Here is a 21,339-nt window from a genome sequence, read left to right as displayed (position 1 = left end):
TGTGTTCTACAACTACTGTAGCATCTAGGGTAAAATTCTTCACTCCTGGTCCTAGAGAGCCACATTCCTTCTGAGTTTAGTTCTAGCTGTAATTAAGGTTTTTGGGTTTATTTTAAAGCTATAGCCAGGTGTGTTGGAGCACAGATGAAACTAAACTCTGCAAGAAAGTAGCTCTCCAGGACCAGGAGTGAGGAACCCTGAACTACTGCAGAATAGCAAGCCTTCTATATGGACTCGTGGAGGCAGTTTGGTTAGATGAAAAATCAATGCTCACAATGTACAATGTAAGGTTGCTTTCAACAAATTGGTTATTTCAGCAAGTATCCACTTACCAAGTGTCACAGTTTGAGGCAGCTGGACAGGCTCTCCAATACCAGCATGGTTGATGGCTGCCACTCTGAACCTGTAACCTGCCCCCGGTATGAGGTTTTCAACCAGAAATTCAGTGTTGCATACTGGTTCTGTGTGGCAGGGCAGCCAGAGGGCACTGTCCACTAGACGCATTTCCACACGGTAACCAATGATTGGGCTTCCTCCATCACTAAGGGGCGTGAACCAAGACAAGGTGACGAACGTTGGACCTTTACTAACCAGCTCTGGGTCTTCAGGGGGATCAGGCACAGCTATAAATAACCAGATAAAATGAAAAAAAAAAAATGTTATAAGCATAATAGCAGAAATTAGAATGAATGAGGCACAAATGAAGACCCTTACATATTGTGATGAGTTTGGACATTGATAAGGCATCCCGGGCTGCAAATGTGATTTCCTGTGTGGGTAGAGCCCGGGCTTTCTTCAAAATTAGGCTGTAGGAAGAGCCACTTGCTCTCATGGCCCATTGGTCATTACATTTTAGCTCAACACCATTTGCATACCAAGTCACTTCACTCTCAGGTACAGCTTCATTCAAAACACAATTGAACTCAGCTTGTTGTCCTGCAATGGCGGTCTTATCTTCCAAAGGCTTGACCACCTTCAGTTGCCAAGCTGTACAGAACAAATCCATAACATTTAAATACATTTATGCATTTTAGCATCATATTTAATATATTATAAAACAGGAACATGAAACTAGAGCATAATAGTTAATAAAGATATACCATACATAAGAAAGAAAATTAACTGCATCGTTATTCAAAATACGATCATGACCTATAAAACTAGAGCAGTAATTTTTCTTTAATAAAATATGATGTAATACCATATATCTATCTAAATTAAATTCTAATACTACAGAAATGATGTACCTTTGACAGAAAGAAGAGCAGTAGTGGATGAAGTGCCAGCTTGGAATGTAATCCTTGTGTTTTCACAAGGATGCAAGTCCTTTAAAAGCAGAAGATGGCGTCTACCACTCTCAAAGGAAACAATCTCCACGTTTGTGGACTCCTTTACAGGCTTGCCATCGATTAACCACCGGCAGTCTTTGGTTTCAGGACGAGACAAGGAGCATTCAAAAAGTGCTTCCCCACCATTAATGGTCTCCACGTTACTCAGTTCTTGAAGAATGTCAATTGGTTTAGCTGCAAGAAAGAGATAATGCCTGAAAAAACTGGCTTTATACATGCCAAAACAAGTCCCTGTAATATTCAATGACTTTGACTGGCCTTGAATTAAAAACAACTTCTGAACTTAAAACAGTTACTGAATCCTGCACAATCACACTCAATTAAAATTTCTTCCAACATTTCACTAGCATATACAGTAGCATTCAGCATTGAGTAGCGTAAGAAGCAAAGGTAGCTGTGATAAAAGCACATGATGGTTACTGCATAGCCAGCCAGATGATGATGATGTTGCTAAAAACAGCAATTTTTGGAGTTAAAAAAGGGGGAAAAATCCCAGTATTCCAGTAAAACCCTTTGTGGTAAGCCCTTACTTGTGCAACTTACAACTTAATATTTCTTTGACTTCATTTCAACTTAATCTTAAACTTAAGTCTTTGCGAGTTTTATACTGAGTCTTTGTGATGATCCAGCTTTGAGTTATGGATGACAAACAGATTCTCTTCGCCTACAGGTGTGCTCACCTTGCACCCTGAGATGTGCCACAACAGAGGTTCCTTCTGCCTCACAGGAGTACATCCCCCCATCCTGGGGCTCCGCACAGCTAATGTACAACCGTGCAACAGTCCAGTCCTGTTCCACTATCACCCTGCGACCGTCTGCTTGCACAGGTATGCCGTTTCGCTTCCATACAGCCTTAACTGGCCGGGAGTACTGACAGATGAACTCTGCAGGCTGGTTTTCTGCTACATGTTGGTCCTCCATGGCACTGACCACCTCCACATTGGGATCTATAGAGGGTTGGTGGTGGGGATAAGTAATATTCACAAGACCCCAGTGCACTTTGAAGTAGAGTTCTTCACCTCAAGCCTCTTTCAGGTTTTGGGTGGTATTAAATGTAATTTAAAAACTAAAATATAACCCTGGTACTTTATTCAGTTTAAAACAACAGCCTTTACAACCTCATCATCTAAGTCAGTGCTGTAGCTGTTTCTTTTTGTTTCACATTGAAATGTACATGGTAAGTGTAACATCTTTTGCTTTTCTACTCCAAACTGACCAAGGACATGGTCAATTACAACCAACACATGCCTAGTTGCAGTGTCAAGTCAAACTAAGGCCAATTAATAGAAAAAGTACATGCAGGACAAACAAACAATAAAGACTGATGAATGTACAATTATCTGATTTAGAGTGCATGCAAGACTATTATTGTTTTCTCTTTGAATTTTTGGGCAAAAAGTTGCTTGGACAATTTTACTTTGACGCTTTGGTGCATCCAATAGGGATTTCTGTTTTATATAGGCCTATTTATTTTACCTCAAGCAGATTAACAAACTGAAATGAATACAATGTAAAATGGATAGCTAGAGCAGTGATAGGCTGTATGTCAAATAATATGCAAAAAAAATAACAATATATTGACTTCTACAAACACTTGTTTTATGAGAACATTTTTTGTGCTTTTGAATTTAAATAATCTGAACTATTCATTTAGGACTTTTCTCAGCATTTTTTAAACATGATTAATTGAGATTAATTAATATAAATATCATGCTTTTTTTATGGAAGGGCCAGTAAAAAAAAAAAGTCTGGACATCTAAAATCTAAACCCCTGGCCTGATTGCCAGTAGTAAAAATCTTTGTATTGAGCCCTGCTCCATATACAAGCTCAAAATCAGTGTGCTAATTTAATAATTAGTATGCCAATTTTGTAAGTAATTAGCAAGCCGTGATACTGCAGCCAAATCCAATTTTAGGTTATAAATACATGGCACATGGACTACATGCGTCCATGAATTGTCTTTAAAAAAAAATTTTTCAACCTATCTTACCATATACTTTTGCCTAACAGTAAACGGTCTAACAAAAAGATTCAATTCTAGGCATGGGTAACCCTAAAAGAGTATAAAGTAAATAAAATCCTAAATAAAATTCTGTCAGGATTGCATTATTGAGCACTTAACCAAAGGACTCTCCAGGGTAGTCTGTGCAAAGACACTTTGGATTTAGAGTATTATTAATATGGATAAGTAATTCAGTAATGTGAGTATACAAGTCACAAACAGTATTGAACTACTTCAAGGATAGATTAAGACACAATTCAAGATTTATGGTCTAACTGTAACTGTTAAAAAGAGGTCAAGGCAACCTAAATGCTTCACAAAATGAGTAACTGACTTTTATATTTAGGAAATTCATTGACACAGTATTAGTCCAGTGCTATTTTAAGTTTGAAGCTTTTACATTTCTGTACTGCCAAGCACCACTGCATTTGGTACCTTTCACTAACAGCTTGGCGGAGGATGTCAGGCCACCTGTTTTGAACAGGACTGTACCCGAATCATTGGGAGAAAGGTTCCTTAGGGTGAGAGTGTGGACATGGTCTTCACCCACACTTATTTCACTGAAGGTACTGTTCTCCAAACGAGTGCCGTCTAGCCACCACTGAACTCTGCCTTTGGCACGGCGAGAGAGCTGGCAGGAGAAAATTGCCTGTTCGCCCACAAACACATCTGTATTCTTTATACCCGATACTACGAGAACTTCAGCCTCTGCAGAGACCAGACACAGAAACCCTTAGATCCCCAGTGTCTAAAAACACTCATACATTGAGGAAGCTTCAAAAACATAATGTGAAACTTGTGAGGACGTAATGACAAAAAGCTACAGATTTTAAATAACTTCCAGCCTGAAAAAATCTGTTTGCTCTACAACAGAAATTTTTATAACTAAAATACAGATTGCAAATGATTTAACAATGATATTTAATACCTTGCACAGTGACTGATGCTGTGGTCAACTGGTCTCCAGCATCACAAGTGTAGTAGCCATTGTCCTCTGGTTCCAGATCATGGACATGGAGCTCCAGCACACACCCTTCCTTTTTCATCTCAAATTTCTTACTGGGTTGGAGCACCACTCCACCCTTTCTCCACTCTACACTTTTAACCGGCTTAGAAAGCTCACAGCGCAAGGTGATACTTTCTCCCTCTATTGCATTCTGGTTGTCTAACTCCTTCCGGAAGTATGCAGGTTGACCTGATGATGGAGAAGAAAAGAAGTTATAAGAATGTAAATGTCAGATTTTAAACAGCCGCTGATTCCTATGAGGGTATCAAAATCTTCTTTGTTTCTACAAGAGGGGCAGTAATAAAGAAAAGAAAACCAGAAAGGGTCTTCTTGAAACCCAGTTGTGTTCACTTTATCTTCAGGCATGTTGATAAAATGAAAACATTAAAGTCACAGGCCTACAAACCCGTTTACCTTTAACAGTAAGGGTGGCACAGTTTTCTGCATCTTTGGTTTTGCATGTATACAACCCTGCATCTCCTTCCTCCACTTTAAGGATGCGGAGCTGATGGACGGCTCTGTCCTTGTAAAGCAGATACCGCCCCCCTGCCTTTATCATCATTTCATCTTTGTACCAGGTGACAGAGGCCTCAGGGTCGGAAGTCATGCAGGACATTGTGACTGTTTGACCCTCTTTGGCAGTTAAGTCCAGAGGCTTCTCTAAGAATATGACTATGGACAGGAGAAACCCAAACCCAAGTGCTGTCACATCATAATGTCTGCCTGAAGACTCTGAAACTTAGACACTTGAAGCAATTGAACATATACTGTGTTGCATTAAAAGAGCTTTACTGAGTGAGAAACTTTTGTTTTAACAGTTATGTGCAGAAAATAGACAAAAGACTATGACTGAACCAAAAAAAATGTATGAAAAACCATCTCTTTCTCAAAAAACAAAAACAATTTTGGAGTGTAGCTGTAGAATGGCAAAAGCAAATGGAAAAGCAGCTGGAAGCCTTTTGTTATATTTGCCGCAAAATTAGTGCAGCTACTACCTAATGACAGACAGATGATTGCTTGCCAACATGAGTTACGTTAGCCATAATGTGTCTTTTACCTTTGGGTTTCTCCTGCACCAACAAGTAGGCGACGCTCTTCTCAGGGCCAACCACAAAGGCTACATCACCTGAGTCATCGGGTGTGACCATTTTCAGCACTAGGCTGTGTTCCCTCCCTCGGCTGCTGATTTGATTCAAGTCATTGTTTTGAAGGTGGTTGGAGCCGAGCCACCACTCGACGTTTGTAACCCCTGTATGAGACACCTCACACTGGAAGATAGCATCCTCGCCCGTTATCACTGTCACATCCTTTAATTCTCTTGTGATTTTTACACATTCTGGGAATGGATGGAAGGAACGTGATGAAAGGGACTTTTGAGGATCTTCCGAAATGTCAAAAGAGGTAAATATCCCACTACTGACTATCTACTAGAGGTGACTTAGAATGTGAGAGGATGTATTAGTCCTCCAAACAGTGTAGTTTTTAATGAAAGCTTGGGATTTTGTTTTGACATTAAAGTTAAATCCCAGAATTGAGGAGAGCATCATGCGATCTTAGTTCACAGATATTTGCTTTACATACTACTTGGATCATGCCTTAGAGACAATCTAAAACATACAAGCTACTCAATGTATTCATTATTTGAAATGCTAATACTAATATGTACTTTTGCTTCTGCAGGGAAACAATGTAAAATGGAGCCCATCTCTAAAGAAGAATCAAGATTGTTACCTTTGACAGTCAGTGTAGCTTTGCTTCGTTTGTCTCCTGCTTCACATATGTACTCGCCACCATCATCCACTGATAGCTTATGGATTTCCAAGGTTTGGATTGTGCCATCACTCTTTATGGAATACTTCTTTCCATTAGATAGGACCTGAGTACCCTTCTTCCAGGTCACACTGGCATCAGGTATTGAAGTTTCACAACATAATGAGGCACTGCCTCCCTCTGTGACTTCCTGGCTTGTTAACTCCTTCACAAATGACAGTACAGGGACTGCTGTTGGGAAACAGCGATACAAAGAACACATTCTAAGATAAGTGCAAACCCCAAACTGGCATATTAGAAGATTACGAGATGGTAACAATTTTTTTTTAGTAGTTTCTAAACGCATCCAGGGACAAGATAAGCCTAACCTTGGAATGCTTGAATTAGAAATCATGAAACTTTTTGCAGCAATTCTTTTATAGATAAAATTAATCACTGATGAGAAAAAAGGAACACAGAATAGTCAACCTTCTAAATGTAATATCCAAACAAATAAAACTCAGCATACTACCAAGCAATGGACAATAAACATTTGTCAAGTGAAGACAATACATAACATACATGCATGAAATGTTGTGCTTTCATTGTGGTGTATATAAAGCAGCTGGTCACATGTCTTTTTTTTTGCAATATGATGCATTAAAGCATGCATCAACGAGTAATAAATGCAAGTTATATTACATATGTGGAATTTTTTTGAATATTTATGGATATAGGATGATCATACATACAAATACCAAACACATGCAGTAAACAGTGCATGTGTTCGAAACTGTAGATGTGAAATAAAACAAACTACTATTTAGAAATCCAAGAAATTCTTTAGTTTTACCTCTGACTGTAAGACAAGCAAAAGAAGTGTGTGCACCCACATGGAAGGACACCGTGCCTGAGTCTTTCTGGGTGACACTTCTTAGTGTAAGCGTGTGCCTTTTGCCTTCCATTTGGATTTCATTCATCTCATTGTTCTGTAGTGGAACGTCTTGCAACGTCCACTGAACAATGAGTGCATTGTCATGAGAGACAAGGCATTCGAAATGAACGTCCTCGCCTTCATTGACAATGCAGCTCTTCAAGCCAGTTAAGATCGTGATTTCAGGTTCTGAAAGCAAAATCAGGTTACATTTTGTCAGAAGTAGTCAACAGATCAAAAAATAGATAAACTTCCACAGTATCAATTTAACATCCACTATAAGCTAAGCTTTTCAAGGAAAGTCACAGCAGTTCATGACAGAAATAGCGACCGTGGTATAAAAATAGATGTTAAACTATAAGGGTAAGGTTTATAATGTTATGTCAAGTGCAAAAAACTCTTGTACTTAATAGGGTTGAGCCGATAGATGATAGTATCGTGTATCAACGACAGTCAGAGATATTGACGATAGCAGATGTCTTTGTCGATAGTGAAGACGATATTAGGCTCATTATCCTATTAATGTATTAAATTATAATAATAATTTTTTTTTTTTTTTTATTTGGCAGCCTATTATAATTTGGCTATCAAATTGCCCAGCTTTTTCACTTCAGCACCGCATTTCACACACACAAGCACAAATGAGGATTAGAGCCTGCAGCTAGTGAAGAAGTCTCCATCCACAAACAGACGTAGCCTACATCATCTGCAGATATAAGGTATTTCATTGCACTTTAACAAGTAATCTGAATGGCCTATATATGTACAATATTTTAAACAAGCCTTCATTAACTGAGTTTAATGCCACAGTTATGTTAGAATGCATGTCATCCGTTTCTGTTGGGGTTGCTTCGGTCTCATCATGGGGTGTAGCGCTGTATGACTGATGCATCAGTTCAATTGAACTTTACTCCAAATTTATGAACTTACCTGTTTTAAATACTTTATATTTAATATGCTCGTTTATGTCCAATATTGAGTGTTAAACTGTTGGTCTTTAAATGAAATCTACTATTGATTTTCACCGTTGACTGATTTTGCAGAACATTTAGACTGATAACTTCCATGCACAGATGTGGCAAATTTGTCACAGGAAGCGTGGTATGACAGTTGTGTCCGACTATCTATGAACTAGCTGTTTTAAATATAGTATTTTTATATTTAACGTTAGTTTATTAGTATGTTTGAAAGTATTTTTTCGATTATTGGTGATTCCATAGGCTCACTCTCGCGCACCTGCGCGGTTTAAAACACCAAATAGTTATGCTATGACAAGTACAGAGAGTCTCTCTCTTGCTTCACCCATGCACGATAATACTGTGTATTGTTGATCTCACGGGCTGACGATATGACGATTTGAAAAATGACCATATCGCCCAACACTAGAACTTAATTAATCTAGCAAAATGAAATGGGAGTGCATTGGAAATTTAAAGTGTGAAACCACGTGCACAGGGAAGGTGTTGAAGGTGATCTGGGATCAAGTACAAGCATACCATAAGATAGGATGATGGCATAATATTTAGGATGGCATGGAGTAGATGTGTGATCATCAAAAGAGGATGATCAGGTAAAGTTAGGTGGGATGAGGACTTTTACAAGGTGATTCATACCCTTCACAGTGAGTTTGGCAGATGTCCGATCATGTTCTGTTTCACAGGAGTACTCTCCAGCGTCTCCTTCTTGTAGCTTGTAAATGAGAAGCTCAGCAACAGCCCCATCTTGCTTCAGCTGATATTTGTGGCTTGCTTCTATTACACTCTTGTCTTTCCTCCAGATGACTTTGGCTCCAGCTTTGTCAAGTTCACATCGAAACACTGCATTTTCCCCAGCTTCACTTTCCAAATCTTTCAGAGATGATTTGAAAAGAACTGGTAGTGCTGCAAAAGGTGAGTAAACAAGTATTTCAACGTCATCATGAAGAAACGGCTTCAAATGATACAAGAAAGAAAGACGGTTCAAGCTCAATCCTACCCTTAACTTTCAGATATGCAATGCTTTGGCGTTCTCCAGTGTCACAAATATAGTCACCAGAGTCCTCATGTTCAAGGTCATGTATGACCAGTTGGGCACGGTGGCCATCTTGCTTTAATTCATATTTAGCACAGGGGCATAGGCCAATTTCACCCCTGCGCCACTCAACTGGAATGTCTGCTTTGGAGAGCTCACACTGGAAGGTGATGCTCTCTCCCTCAACAGCTGCCTGGTTCTTTAGTGCTTGTGTGAATATGGCTGGAAGTGCTACCAATGCAAAGAGTGGCATAAGATGCAAGAGATTAAAGATTTTCCAGACAAGTAAGACCCGAAGGCAACAGTTCAAACAAACTTTACAGTACAGCAACAGGATACAATTACATTTCTTTCATTAGATTTATCTTCATAATAAGCTGTGGAAGCATTTATACTTCACAAACACAGGATAGATGTAGCAATGCAGTTCAGAGATCGATTAGACTAATGGAAAAATTCAAGAAGCAGTTGTTTTTCTCCTACCATTAACTTTGACCTTGGCTGTGGTAATGCTGTCTCCTGAATCACAAACATAATCTCCAGCATCTTCTGGTTTGACATCAGTGATCTTCAGCTCAACAGTAGAGCTAACTTGCTTGATGAGGTACTTTCCTCCAGAATGGATCACCTGTGTTCCTTTCCTCCAAACCACAGGAACTTCGGGTTTTGAGATTTCACAGCGCAAAGTGACACTATCCCCTTCCTGAATTTCTTGATTCTGTAGCTCACGTTTAAAGATCACTGGTAATGCTGAGGAATCAGGCAAAGTTGTTGAACCAGGAACAGGATCTTGTAAGATTAAGTTTACACTTTGCATCAAAAATATTCTTTCCACTAATAGATGTAAAACATTATTCTACAAAAGCTTAACTTATATTTTTACCACCTTCTAAGATGTTTAACCAAAACAACCACCATGATGCATTGCAAATGGCAAAACTATAAACTAGACAAATAACTTGGTACATTAGAATAGTCAATACACAGCACTATACACTACCCTACACTAAATGAAGACATTATTAATGAAGACGGTTTAAATAAAAGATGAGTCCTACCATTCACTTTGATGTTAGCAGTGCAGATGTTATCTCCACAATCACAAACATAATCTCCAGCATCTTCAGGTTTAACATCAGTGATCTTCAGCTCAACAGTAGAGCTAACTTGCTTGATGATGTACTTTTGTCCAGAACTGATGACCTCTGTTCCTTTTCTCCAAACCACAGGAACTCCAGGTTTTGAGAGTTCACAGCGCAAAGTAACACTCTCCCCTTCTTGAAGCTCTTGGTTCTGTAGCTCACGCTTGAAGACCACCGGTAATGCTGAGGAATTAGGAGAATATGTTGAACCAGAAACTTTATCATATTAAAACTATACCTAAAAAAAAAAACAACTCAAACATATAAAACAAAAACATTAAACTGAAATGGCTTAATTTATAATTTTACCACCTTGTGAGATTTTAAGTGAAAACAACCACCATGATGCAAATGGAAAAACTATAAACTAGACAAACAGCTTATTACACTAGACAAGCCCATACACCGCACTACACCCTAACTTAAATGAAGACATTAATAAAATGTAGCTTTTTAGGTGAGAAAACAGGAAACTTCTTTATTGCTGTAAGGGGTTCAAATAAAAGCTCAGTCCTACCATTGACTTTGATACTAGCGGTGCTGATGTTGTCTCCACAATCACAAACATAGTCTCCAGCATCTTCAGGTTTAACATCAACGATCTTCAACTCAACCGTAGTCCCAACTTGTCTGATGATGTACTTTCCACCAGAATGGATCACCCGTGTTTCTTTCCTCCAAATCACAGGAACTCCAGGTTTTGAGAGTTCACAGCACAGAATAACAGTGCCCCCTTCATCACATGCTTGGTTTAGCAGTACTTCCGTAAACTGAATTGGATGAGCTGTTGAGGCAGGCACTTGTTGAGTATAGAAGGTCAATTTGTACACTATTCTGTAATAACACAAAATATGTACTGGCAAAACATCTTAGCTTTATGATATTACTTTCTAAATATTAAGCCTTAGTCAGGAAAGTTCACTATAAATACACTATAAAACTACTAATGAATGTTGTTACAAGAATTTAGGAATGTTTGTCATCAACACCAATGAGACCATCTAAAGAGAAACACTTCTCAGGTTCACATAGCTGTTTATAAAGCATTCCAGTTCGTATGTTCCAAAAATAAAAATAAAAAATTATCAACATCACAACTGGTGACATGATGTGTTGAAAATATTCAAGATACAAAAACAATGCCTGAATCAGTTTCCATCCATGAACAGTATGCTAGAATTAAGACTTTGAATAAATTTTTGGATGCTTTCATACAGCTAAAAATGGCATGAAAAGTGTTACATTTAGAGATACAATTCAAACTAAATGAGAAATTGATGAAAGACCAGCCTGCAATGGTAAAGAAAAGTCGACAGAATAACACAGACAAATGTGTGGGAGCAGAGTGAATGGCTCCTGACTGAAAAATTGCAGAATGCAACTAAAAACAGGTTAAAAAATCACCTCTAGAACCATTTTAATTAAAATGCCAACAGTCTAGACTTTTCTGAAAAATCAAAGCAAGAGGACACAACTAATGTTCCTAAACCAGCTACTTTCACAAAACCAAGTACACAAACAAAGATGAATATCATCTGAGGCAAGCTAAACTCTTCCCTGCAACCATCATCCACTCTTGCCCTCTTCACCTTTGTACATTGCAAGTACAATGTGGGAGCAGGTAAAGTCGAAGGAGAAAAATGCATCAATAGCCACTGATTTTCAAAAATTAAATAAAATTAGATTAGCAACATGTGCTTCACTTTTACTTATGCAAAGACACTTTTTAAAACATAAAAGATGAACTGCTATTTTGCTTAAGTTTGTCTGGTAATAAAAGTAGGAGCAACAGACAGTTCTGAAAATGTCAAGAAAAAAAAAAGAATGCTTAGATAGAATATCCAAATGATTTTTGATGCACTGGCAAGAAGTTTAAATGCTTGTCAACAAAATATAGATACACCACAACAAAGTGCTCAAAAACACTATCATAATATAAAAAGGAATGTGTGACCAAATTCTGTTCCATTCAAAAGAATGCATTACTGAACATTTTGACTGGGATTCACTTTTCCATTCTCACATAAACGTGCTGCACAACAGACAGGAAATAGACATCAGTTTCATACCACTGAGCTCTGACTGTTTTGCTTTCTTCTGCTTCTGGAAGTCTGATTCAAGGGCAGCAGATGGACGGAGAAACTTTAGAGCTGTGACAAAAGACACATTCATGTAAACTGCAACCCTTGGCCAAAACTGTAAGGATCTTAGAACACAAATAGCAATGCCTGTTTCGGCCATGTTGGACAATAGTGGCAAATACAAAACAAGCAGACATCCTTATTTTACATAAGCATTCATGCATGTTGACTAAATGAAAGCCCCCAAAGCCTGACTGATTTCTGACTGACAGATAGCATGGCCAACAAGAAGAATTCAAGCTGCTGACCAAGAAAACAAAGCACGGACAGTCATTCTGCACATTTGCTCTGTACCATCAACTGATGCCCCCTGCTCAGTAGTCTGCTTTTGAAGTCCTGGTTGGTATAAGGGTGTCTGTGCCTTCAGAACTGTGACAAAAAACATTTTGTAGATGGAATCACAGAAAATGCAATCTCAAAGAAGATGTGTCCAAAGCTTGGAACACATGCAAGTTCTGTATCAAGTAGTGTAATGTGTGTTGAGTAACTCTACTATGAATTAAGACTCAAGTCAGACTAGTGAAACCTGAAACCCATATCTCTGTTCCACATATGAACCACACTAAACTGAAGAGGTTACAAGCTAGAAGAAACAAACAGACAGCGATGAAGACGTTTAAGGCAATACCAAAACAGATGTCTGTCAAACTATGGCATTACAGCACAGCAAGAACAACAACAGCATAAAACAAAAAATCAAAAAAAAATAATAAATAATAAAAAAAATAATTATTCTCCCCACCAAAAAAAACTTCATCAATTATATTTAGCTTTGCAAAACAAAAGCATTGTAATTTTGTGCAACACATTTGAAACGAAAAATTACATATTGTTCATTACTGTAGGATATCTTTGGAAACAACAAATGCAACAAATAAACGACTAAAAACATTACATAACAGTATTAACCAATACTGGGTTACAGGGGGGTGGGGGGGGTTAATTAATGGTTAAAAAATCCCAGAAAGTATAAGAATGATTCATACCCTTGATCTTCATATGGGCTGTTGTTGCCTTGTCTCCACATACACACGTGTAGTCTCCTTCATCTTCAGGTTTTAGATCTGTGATCTTCAGCTCCACCTTTGAGGCAGTTTGCATGATGATGTACTTTCCTCCAGACTGAATAACATGGCTTCCTTTTTTCCACTGCACAGGGACACCAGGTTTGGAAAGCTCGCAGGACAGAGTAGCACTGCCTCCTTCATCACACTCCAGGTTTTGCAGCTCATGTGTGAAGACCACTGGTAGTGCTGAGGAACCGTGAAAAGATGTTGGAACTATGTTACACAAATGACTCAGGACAACATCCTAGAACTGGACTGAACAGAAGTCTTGCCAGTCCTCTTGTCTAGTTTTCTAGCTCTGAAGTCAGACATCAATCAAGCCAATTTTTTTCTTTTTTTTTTCAAAACCAAAGCCATTAGTGCAATAAGAAAAAACCCTGATCAACAATAACTGCAGGTCACAGTAGAGGACTGTTATACGATATGTGGTACCATACAGTTAATCACAATTCAACAAAAGATGTCATTCCTACCATTGACGGTAATGGTAGATGAGGTCTTGCTAAACCCACAATCACAACTATAGACTCCAGCATCTTCAGGTGTGACATCAGGGATCTTCAGTTCAACAACAGAACCAACTTGCTTTATGTGGTATTTCTCTCCAGAGTGGATCACTTGTGTTCCTTTCCTCCAAACTACAGGCACTCCTGGTTTGGAAAGCTCACACTGAAGAGTAACACTGTCCGCTTCTTGACACTCCTGGTTTTGTAGTTCTCTTTTGAAGATCAATGCTAAGAAGCAATTCATGTTTCAACAGGTTGTTAGTATATAATGCACTTTGTACAAAATGTAAATGCACAACATGACAAAACATTCAAAAACCTACCAAAGAAAACGAGAAAATATATGACAGAACACTGACAGAAACAGTGAACATCTTACAAGACAAGATCAGCAGATATTTATATTAGTGAAGTTAATCTAATTAAGGTAAATAATGCTATAATATCTATGTTAAGTTCCCTTCAAGCGACTAACCAGTAAAGATACAAATATAAAAAGTCTTTGTACTAAAGAGTGAACATGAAAAAAGAAGACATTTAACAGACTGAATGAATTTCATACCCTTGATTTTAATGTTTGCTGTAGTCTTTTTGTCCCCACACACACATGTGTATTGTCCAGCATCTTCAGGTCTGAGGTCAGCAATCTTCAACTCAACAGTAGCCCCATCTTGCGTGATGAGGTACTTTTCCCCAGATTGCAGCACCTCCGTTCCTTTCTTCCAAACAACAGGAACTGCATGCTTTGAGAGTTCACAGTGAAGAGTAACGCTGTCTCCTTCATCACACTCTTGGCTTTGTAGCTCACGTTTGAAGACCGCCGGTAATGCTGAAGAGCAATTATGTAATGACATAAATTAAAAGTGTATAAAAATGAGTAAAAATTTGTACAGTTTCTTGACTACACATGCACTGAAATTTAGTGTATTGATGCATGTAAATTAATAGGCTTTTATCCATACCACTGACAACAACATTTGCTGTTGTTTTTTCGTTTCCACAATCACAGGAATATTCTCCACTGTCCCCAGGCACTAAGTCTGAAATCTGTAGCTCACACATGGTGTCCCTCTGCATTATCTGATATCTCCCCCCATGTTTCAGACTTTCTGTTCCCTTCTTCCATTGCACTTGGCAGCCAGGCTTTGTGAGCTCACAGGAAAGTAAGACTTTTCCACCTTCAGTAACCTGCTGGTTGTTCATCTGACCCTTAAACCTAGCAGGTACCACTGGAGAACGAACAAGCATCACATAATTAAAATTCTTCTTCATAGTTTTAGCATCCAAAAGACAGGATGGAAGAGATCTCTGGGATGAGATGATGAAGGTATGACATGGAAGCTAGGATAAGCCAACGTCTATGTTATTTTGCGTCATAATGTGATTAAGCTTGTAATGTATAATATCTTTCCATCATTATTGGTCATCAAAATTTTCTATAATCATGGAAACATTAAAAAAAACACAGAAACATTTCCAACACATCCATTGCACCAGGACTACATATAACAATAAATATATTACATATACAAAGTCCAGACAAGACTGAATCTCACAAACCAAGACAAACACGAAAGTGCAAGTGCCATTTCTAACATTTAACAACTTGACAGACTGTTGAAAGACATTTACTTAAATCACACAACTGCTTCTTTATAAAAACTAACTGATCTGCCCAATAAAACCTTAATTATATTTCAGATAACTACTGTAAGACAAGGATGTTAATGGTACAAAGTGTGGACCCAAATAAAGTAATTTAATGTTCTATCATGTCAGTTGTTAAACTAAGAACATGTAAACAATTCCAGCATGTATGGAAATAAAAGACTATTTAACCATGTTTTCACCAAACTGACTTGCTAGAAATGTAAATGACATGTAAAGTACCAACATTATTGTAAAAGTACAATATAAAAATACCAGTTCTCTGAACTGAGGTGATCATCTGCTGACACAGAAATGAGACTATCACCGAAATGCCTGGCAGTAACATTGCCACAAAGGAACCCAAAAGTAAAATGTCAAATGCAGAAATGCAACACATATGTTGAATCAAATTAGAAATTGTACTTAGACAATAAAAACACTGCTTTAAGCATAAAAAAACACTATCTAAGAATATAATCTAAGATTATCCTGCTTCAAGTATTTATTTTCTAGCTAAGGGTAATACATTGCTATAAACACCCAGAAAGAGAGATTTCTGTCTAAAGTGGTTTGTTTTTCAGAGAAAGCCAGGTTCTTACCTTTCACCGTTAATTTGGCTGTATTCTTTGTGGAGCCAACGTCACAGGTGTATACCTCGCTGTCACTCTTCTCCAGATCCTTCACTTTGAGGATGAGGACAGTTCCCTTTTGCATGAGCTCATACCTTCCTCCAGCCCTGATCTCCTTTGTTCCTTTCAGCCAGGTGACTTTAGAGGCAGGTTGGGCTGTCTCACATTCAAAGGAGACAGCACTCTTCTCTTCTGCAGTGGCATCCTTTAGCTCACGAATGAATTTGTTGGCCAGTTCTACAGAGGGAATGAAATACTAAAGTAAATATATTTCCTGTTTAGAGGATTTCCTTCTTTGTATATTTCAGGAAAGGATGACAGAATCTAAAACCATAAATTTTTAAATCCTTGCCTTTGATCTCCAGCTTAGCCTTGGAGGTTGGACCCCCGGTGATCTCACAGCTGTATTCTCCAGAATCTTTTTCAGTGACGTTGCGGATTGTCAGCTTTACAAGCATCTGCTCCTGACTGATTTCATATTTCTGGCTTTTTCTAATAGACTTGCCATCCTTTGACCACTTCACTTCCAGTCCAGATTGAGAAAGCTCACAGGAGAATGTGGCATCTTCACCAATTTTGGCACTGACACCTTGAAGCTCTTTAGATATGGTAGGAGCTTCACCTGGCTCCCAAAATACGATAGACCTTGATTAAGCAAAACTGTATTTGTGTAAAACCTATAATCCAATTCATTGCATGCCCTGCTTACCCTCAACATTAAGTGTTGCCTTTGAGCTCAAATCCTTGAGAGTGAAGACCACCTCACCAGAATCAGAAGCTGAGACAGCTTTGATTGTTAAGGTATACTTGCGCCCTTTGCTGCTTATCTGGAAACGGCCTCCGTCAGTGACAGGTTGGCCTTTTAGGCTCCAGGTGCACCTCTCTGAACTTTCTCGGGACAAGATACACTCGAATGTGCAGTTTTCACCTGCTTTGGCCTCCACCGATTTAAGACGCTTGGTGATCCCAATGTGGATATCTGGGGTCAACAGCAAAGACATTATTAAAAAACACCAACAACTTTGGTGTTTTCATAAAAACATACAGGATAAAACTACATCAAAATGACGCTACAGAGTCATTGTAGCACAACAGTACTACATAAGTTTGTTGCTATACCTCTAACAGTGACCTTGGACTTGGAGAGGTCTGTGCCAAGATCACAGCTGTACTCCCCGGCGTCAGCTTGTGTGACATCATGGATAGTAAGTCCCAAGGTCTTACCATCATGGAGGAGCTCATACTTTTCCCCTGCTGACAGGACTGTTCCATCTTTGCGCCACACAGGGGCCACTCTGGGCTTTGAGGCTTCACACTTAAGGGTAACTGTACCCTTCTCCTCTGTAACTACATCATCCAGCAACTTCAGGAAGATGGCTTTCTTCTCTGGATGTTAATAAATAAAAAAGTGCATTAAGCCAAAACCTGGTCAAAAAAAGTCTTTATTTGGACATCGTGATACAACCCCACCTTTGACCTTTAGGCAGACTGTTTCTTTCACATCCCTGATGCTGAATGAGACCTTCCCACCATCCTCAGGTGCTAGGTTCTTGAGGGTAAGCGTATGGGTCTTATACACATGGGTGATGGCATTGACCTCATTGTTGAAGAGCAGCTTGTCATTTAGTGTCCACTGGACCTCTTCATCAGCATAGTTAACCTCACAGGTGAACACAGCATCACCATCTTCATCCACCTCCACGTCTGTCAGATGTTTGGTGATCTGGATTTTACGCACTATGTATGTCAGAAAAATAAACATCAAAAAGCATGATCAAAGTGGCATTTGTTTTACCAACAGCACCTATAATGAGTGCTTGGCGTAGTCAAAGCAAAGCTCTAACAAGCAACCCTAACCCTAATGGGTTGGATGTATAAAGGGAATGCAATTTGAAACAACATGCTTCGAATGCCTTCTTTGTGACATTACCTTCTACTTTGAGAACAGCTTTGCTCTCACAGACCCCGACCTGACAGCGATACTCTCCAGAGTCCTCTGCATTCAAAGCTTGTATGATCAGCTGCACATTGGCGTCCTGTTGCTTCATGCTGTATTTGCTAGAAGCCTCCAAAGCGGTTTGACCCTTAAACCACCGTACTTCTTTTGGTGTGGCAGAGAACTTGCAGCATAGTGTGGTGGAAGTCTTCTCCTTGGCTGACACATCTTTAAGAGGCTCCAGGACTTCAATGGGACGCTCTGTGGAGTGATATGAATAGTGATTTTGAAAACAAACACAAAAGTGCACAAAATTGAAACAAACATTGCATTTCATCTGTAATAAACATAAATAGTGCAAAAGCACTCAATTTCTGTTGAAATTTTATCATGCATCATCAAAAACTATTCAATTAGATTTATTAGATACAGATTAGAATTCTTTTGGAGTGGCTTTTTGCAAATCTCGGTTAAACCAAGTGTCTAACCTTTCACTTTGAGCTCAGCTGTTGATTTGCTCTTTCCGGCGGTGAACTGTACTGGGCCTGACATGGAGGCCTTGGTCTTCTTAAAAGTGAGTCGGTGCATGGTTCCCACTTTCTCCATCTCGATATCTGCACACTCCTTCAGCTGTTCCCCATTTAGCGTCCATTTCACTGGCTTGACTGTCTCCACGCTGACTTCCACCTCAAAGTGGGCAGCAAACGGCTCGGTCACCTCCACAGAACTCAGCTCTCGTACTATGCTGATAGCCTGCTCTGAAGGTTGTGAGGAGACAGTATAGTGCTGTGTCAAGAATTGGTTATATCAAAAATGTTTATGTGGTAAAATTCTTTAAAACACTTAAGAAGACACATACTAACGAAACTGCATGGAAATTAAACAAAATGCATGGAAAGTAAATTCAGATAACAATACTTTAAATTGTGAGCAAGCATAAATTTGTCCCTGTTTGAAAGGGGAAATTAATGAGATAAATAAGATTAAAATCACATACAACGCTCATTCATGTCTGTTGCAGATCAATCAAAAACTGATTATCAAACTGTTATCAAATACTTAACAACATGCAATCACATTTTCTACACCCTTTTTACAGTCAATTCTGAAACGTGTTTTAGTTTGTGCTTTATGAATTCTGCTGTGATTTCATCCTAAAATTTTATTTTATTCTTTAAATCACAATGGAAATGTTTTTTACCCTCTACTAGTAGCTGACATGAAGTCTTATCATCAATGGCGTCACACACGTATGTATCCTCATCATCAGAGTCCACATCGATGATGGTGAGCTTCCTGTAGATGTCCTCACTGGTGATCTCGTGCTTCTTGCTGGGTTTGATCTCTGACTTGTTCTTGTACCACGTGACTTTAGCGTTGGCCCGTGACACTCGACATTCTAAGTATGCACGGTGTTTGTACATGGCGATTTTGTCTCTCAGTTTCTTCACAAATCTGACAGGCAGTTCTGTAATGATTATAAGGGAGCTTAGGGGATCTACAGATTTGTTAGACAACCTTAGAAATGCTACACAGCCCAGGCTGTAGGTCATTAGTCTTAACACTAAATGCAAAATGCATGCAGATATGACAGACATGACAACGAACCTTTAACCTTCAGTTTAGCGGCTGAAGAGGCATTCTCAGCTGTGAACTTGATTTCACCTGCGTCCTCAGCCTTTACAGATTTGAAGAGTAGAATGTATGTTCTTCCTAAGACAAAGAACTTTAAATGAGTTTAAGAACCATTAATCTGTCCCTCTTGGAGCTGCTTTTTTTGCTTTTTGTGAACAGAGAATATAAAAGGAACTGATTGTATTGTAATTTAAACTATGTATTGCCATACTGGGCTGCATGTTCCTCAATCTACAAGCATTTCTACAAGCACACCTAAGCTCTCAATAAGAAAGCAATCAAAGTAAATTTTGTTCATTTTACCCTCCTGCCTTATCTTTATGTTGTCTCCTGCTTTAAGTTTGGCATCGCCCTTGTGCCACTGAGCCTCGACCTCATCGTGAGAGACCTCACAATCAAACGTTGCACTCTCCTTCTCTGTCACCTCCACGTCCTGCAGTGGCTTGATTATTTTAATATCTCTGGCTGCAAGAAATCAAATACAAACATTTATTCAAGTGACACTAAGAAATGCTGGAGTTCAGTACTGATTAAATGTCCCAGTCAGAAGTCGTTCATCTTTACCGTGAACAGTGAGCTTGGCTGAAGTATTGTCATCTGTTGTTCTACATATATACTGGCCCTGGTCTTCATATACACACTTGTGGATGATGAGGGTGCGCTTGTTGGCCTGGGAATAGATGCCAAATTTCTTTCCTGGCTTCAGTTCCTCATCATCCTGATGGGGAATTAATGATACAGTTTCATCAACATTTTTTACTTTTTCTTTTTTAAAATCAGTTTGTATTTTTTTTTTCCATTTGTGACTACACAATTTATTTTTAACAATTCTAAATCAAATACCTTAAACCATTTGACATCAGCATTTGCTCTTGACACCTCACATTCAAAAGTGACTTTCTCCTTTTCAGGAGAACTGATGTCCTGTAGATGTTTGAGGATCTTTGCAGCAGGTTCTGTGCACACAACGACAATAATTGTTATATATAGATTTTAACATTGGTGGTAATGTTATGGATCTCCTCATTAGTTTACATAAACCTTACTAAATTTGCAATAAGCGTAAATGGGATATATTGTGGACATTCATTTAGTTTGTCTGGTTGAAAATACTTAATGTTGGTTATACAGCTTCTGAAAGTGCAAAACTTGAAAACACTTTTTATAATCTTATGCTTAAACTTAAAGACCCACAATATACACACTCACCTGTAACAATTAGTTTGCCAGAAGTATGGACATCCTCAGCTTGGAAAGTAATAGTTCCACCATCACTTATCTTCAGCTGGGACATAGTCAAGCAGTGCTTGTTGCCCTGTGCTGTAATGATGATATTAGGTCCTGCCTTTAGTTTCTTTGCATCTTTGTTCCAGGAACCTTCTACATCAGCCTTGCTGAGCTCCACCTCCATAGTGATAGTCTCTTTTACTTGCACTTTCATCTCTTTTAGGCCTTTTACTATTTGAATCTTCTTAACTGAATGGTAAAAAAAAAAAAAACTTGTAAATCAACAGATGAAATACTTTTATTTGATAATTTCCTGTATTTTTTAATCATAAAATATTATGATTGAAAGAGTAAC

General features: G+C 38.6%; 1 protein-coding gene across 1 annotated transcript in view; it reads right to left on the bottom strand.

Moving 5' to 3' along the window:
- LOC109083592 (obscurin-like) overlaps positions 1–21,339 on the bottom strand; it is a 50,417-nt gene that overhangs the window by 15,831 nt on the left and 13,247 nt on the right. The window contains 34 exon segments of the mRNA XM_042752096.1: positions 333–623; positions 715–987; positions 1,248–1,523; positions 2,030–2,296; positions 3,788–4,060; positions 4,281–4,547; positions 4,773–5,030; positions 5,416–5,694; positions 6,090–6,359; positions 6,961–7,230; positions 8,655–8,921; positions 9,016–9,282; positions 9,535–9,801; positions 10,110–10,376; positions 10,711–10,977; positions 12,263–12,343; positions 12,629–12,703; positions 13,321–13,587; positions 13,875–14,135; positions 14,470–14,736; positions 14,870–15,136; positions 16,157–16,423; positions 16,539–16,808; positions 16,896–17,165; positions 17,306–17,572; positions 17,657–17,923; positions 18,117–18,383; positions 18,611–18,880; positions 19,324–19,590; positions 19,731–19,835; positions 20,061–20,222; positions 20,322–20,475; positions 20,601–20,713; positions 20,967–21,233. Of these exon segments, the coding sequence (XP_042608030.1) occupies positions 333–623; positions 715–987; positions 1,248–1,523; positions 2,030–2,296; positions 3,788–4,060; positions 4,281–4,547; positions 4,773–5,030; positions 5,416–5,694; positions 6,090–6,359; positions 6,961–7,230; positions 8,655–8,921; positions 9,016–9,282; positions 9,535–9,801; positions 10,110–10,376; positions 10,711–10,977; positions 12,263–12,343; positions 12,629–12,703; positions 13,321–13,587; positions 13,875–14,135; positions 14,470–14,736; positions 14,870–15,136; positions 16,157–16,423; positions 16,539–16,808; positions 16,896–17,165; positions 17,306–17,572; positions 17,657–17,923; positions 18,117–18,383; positions 18,611–18,880; positions 19,324–19,590; positions 19,731–19,835; positions 20,061–20,222; positions 20,322–20,475; positions 20,601–20,713; positions 20,967–21,233 (8,223 nt within the window).

The sequence above is a fragment of the Cyprinus carpio genome, chromosome B24 (assembly GCF_018340385.1).
Source record: "Cyprinus carpio isolate SPL01 chromosome B24, ASM1834038v1, whole genome shotgun sequence".
NCBI classification, from domain to species: domain Eukaryota; kingdom Metazoa; phylum Chordata; class Actinopteri; order Cypriniformes; family Cyprinidae; genus Cyprinus; species Cyprinus carpio.
Note: the sequence above shows the minus strand (reverse complement) of the source record. Positions and strands in the feature narration are given on the sequence as shown.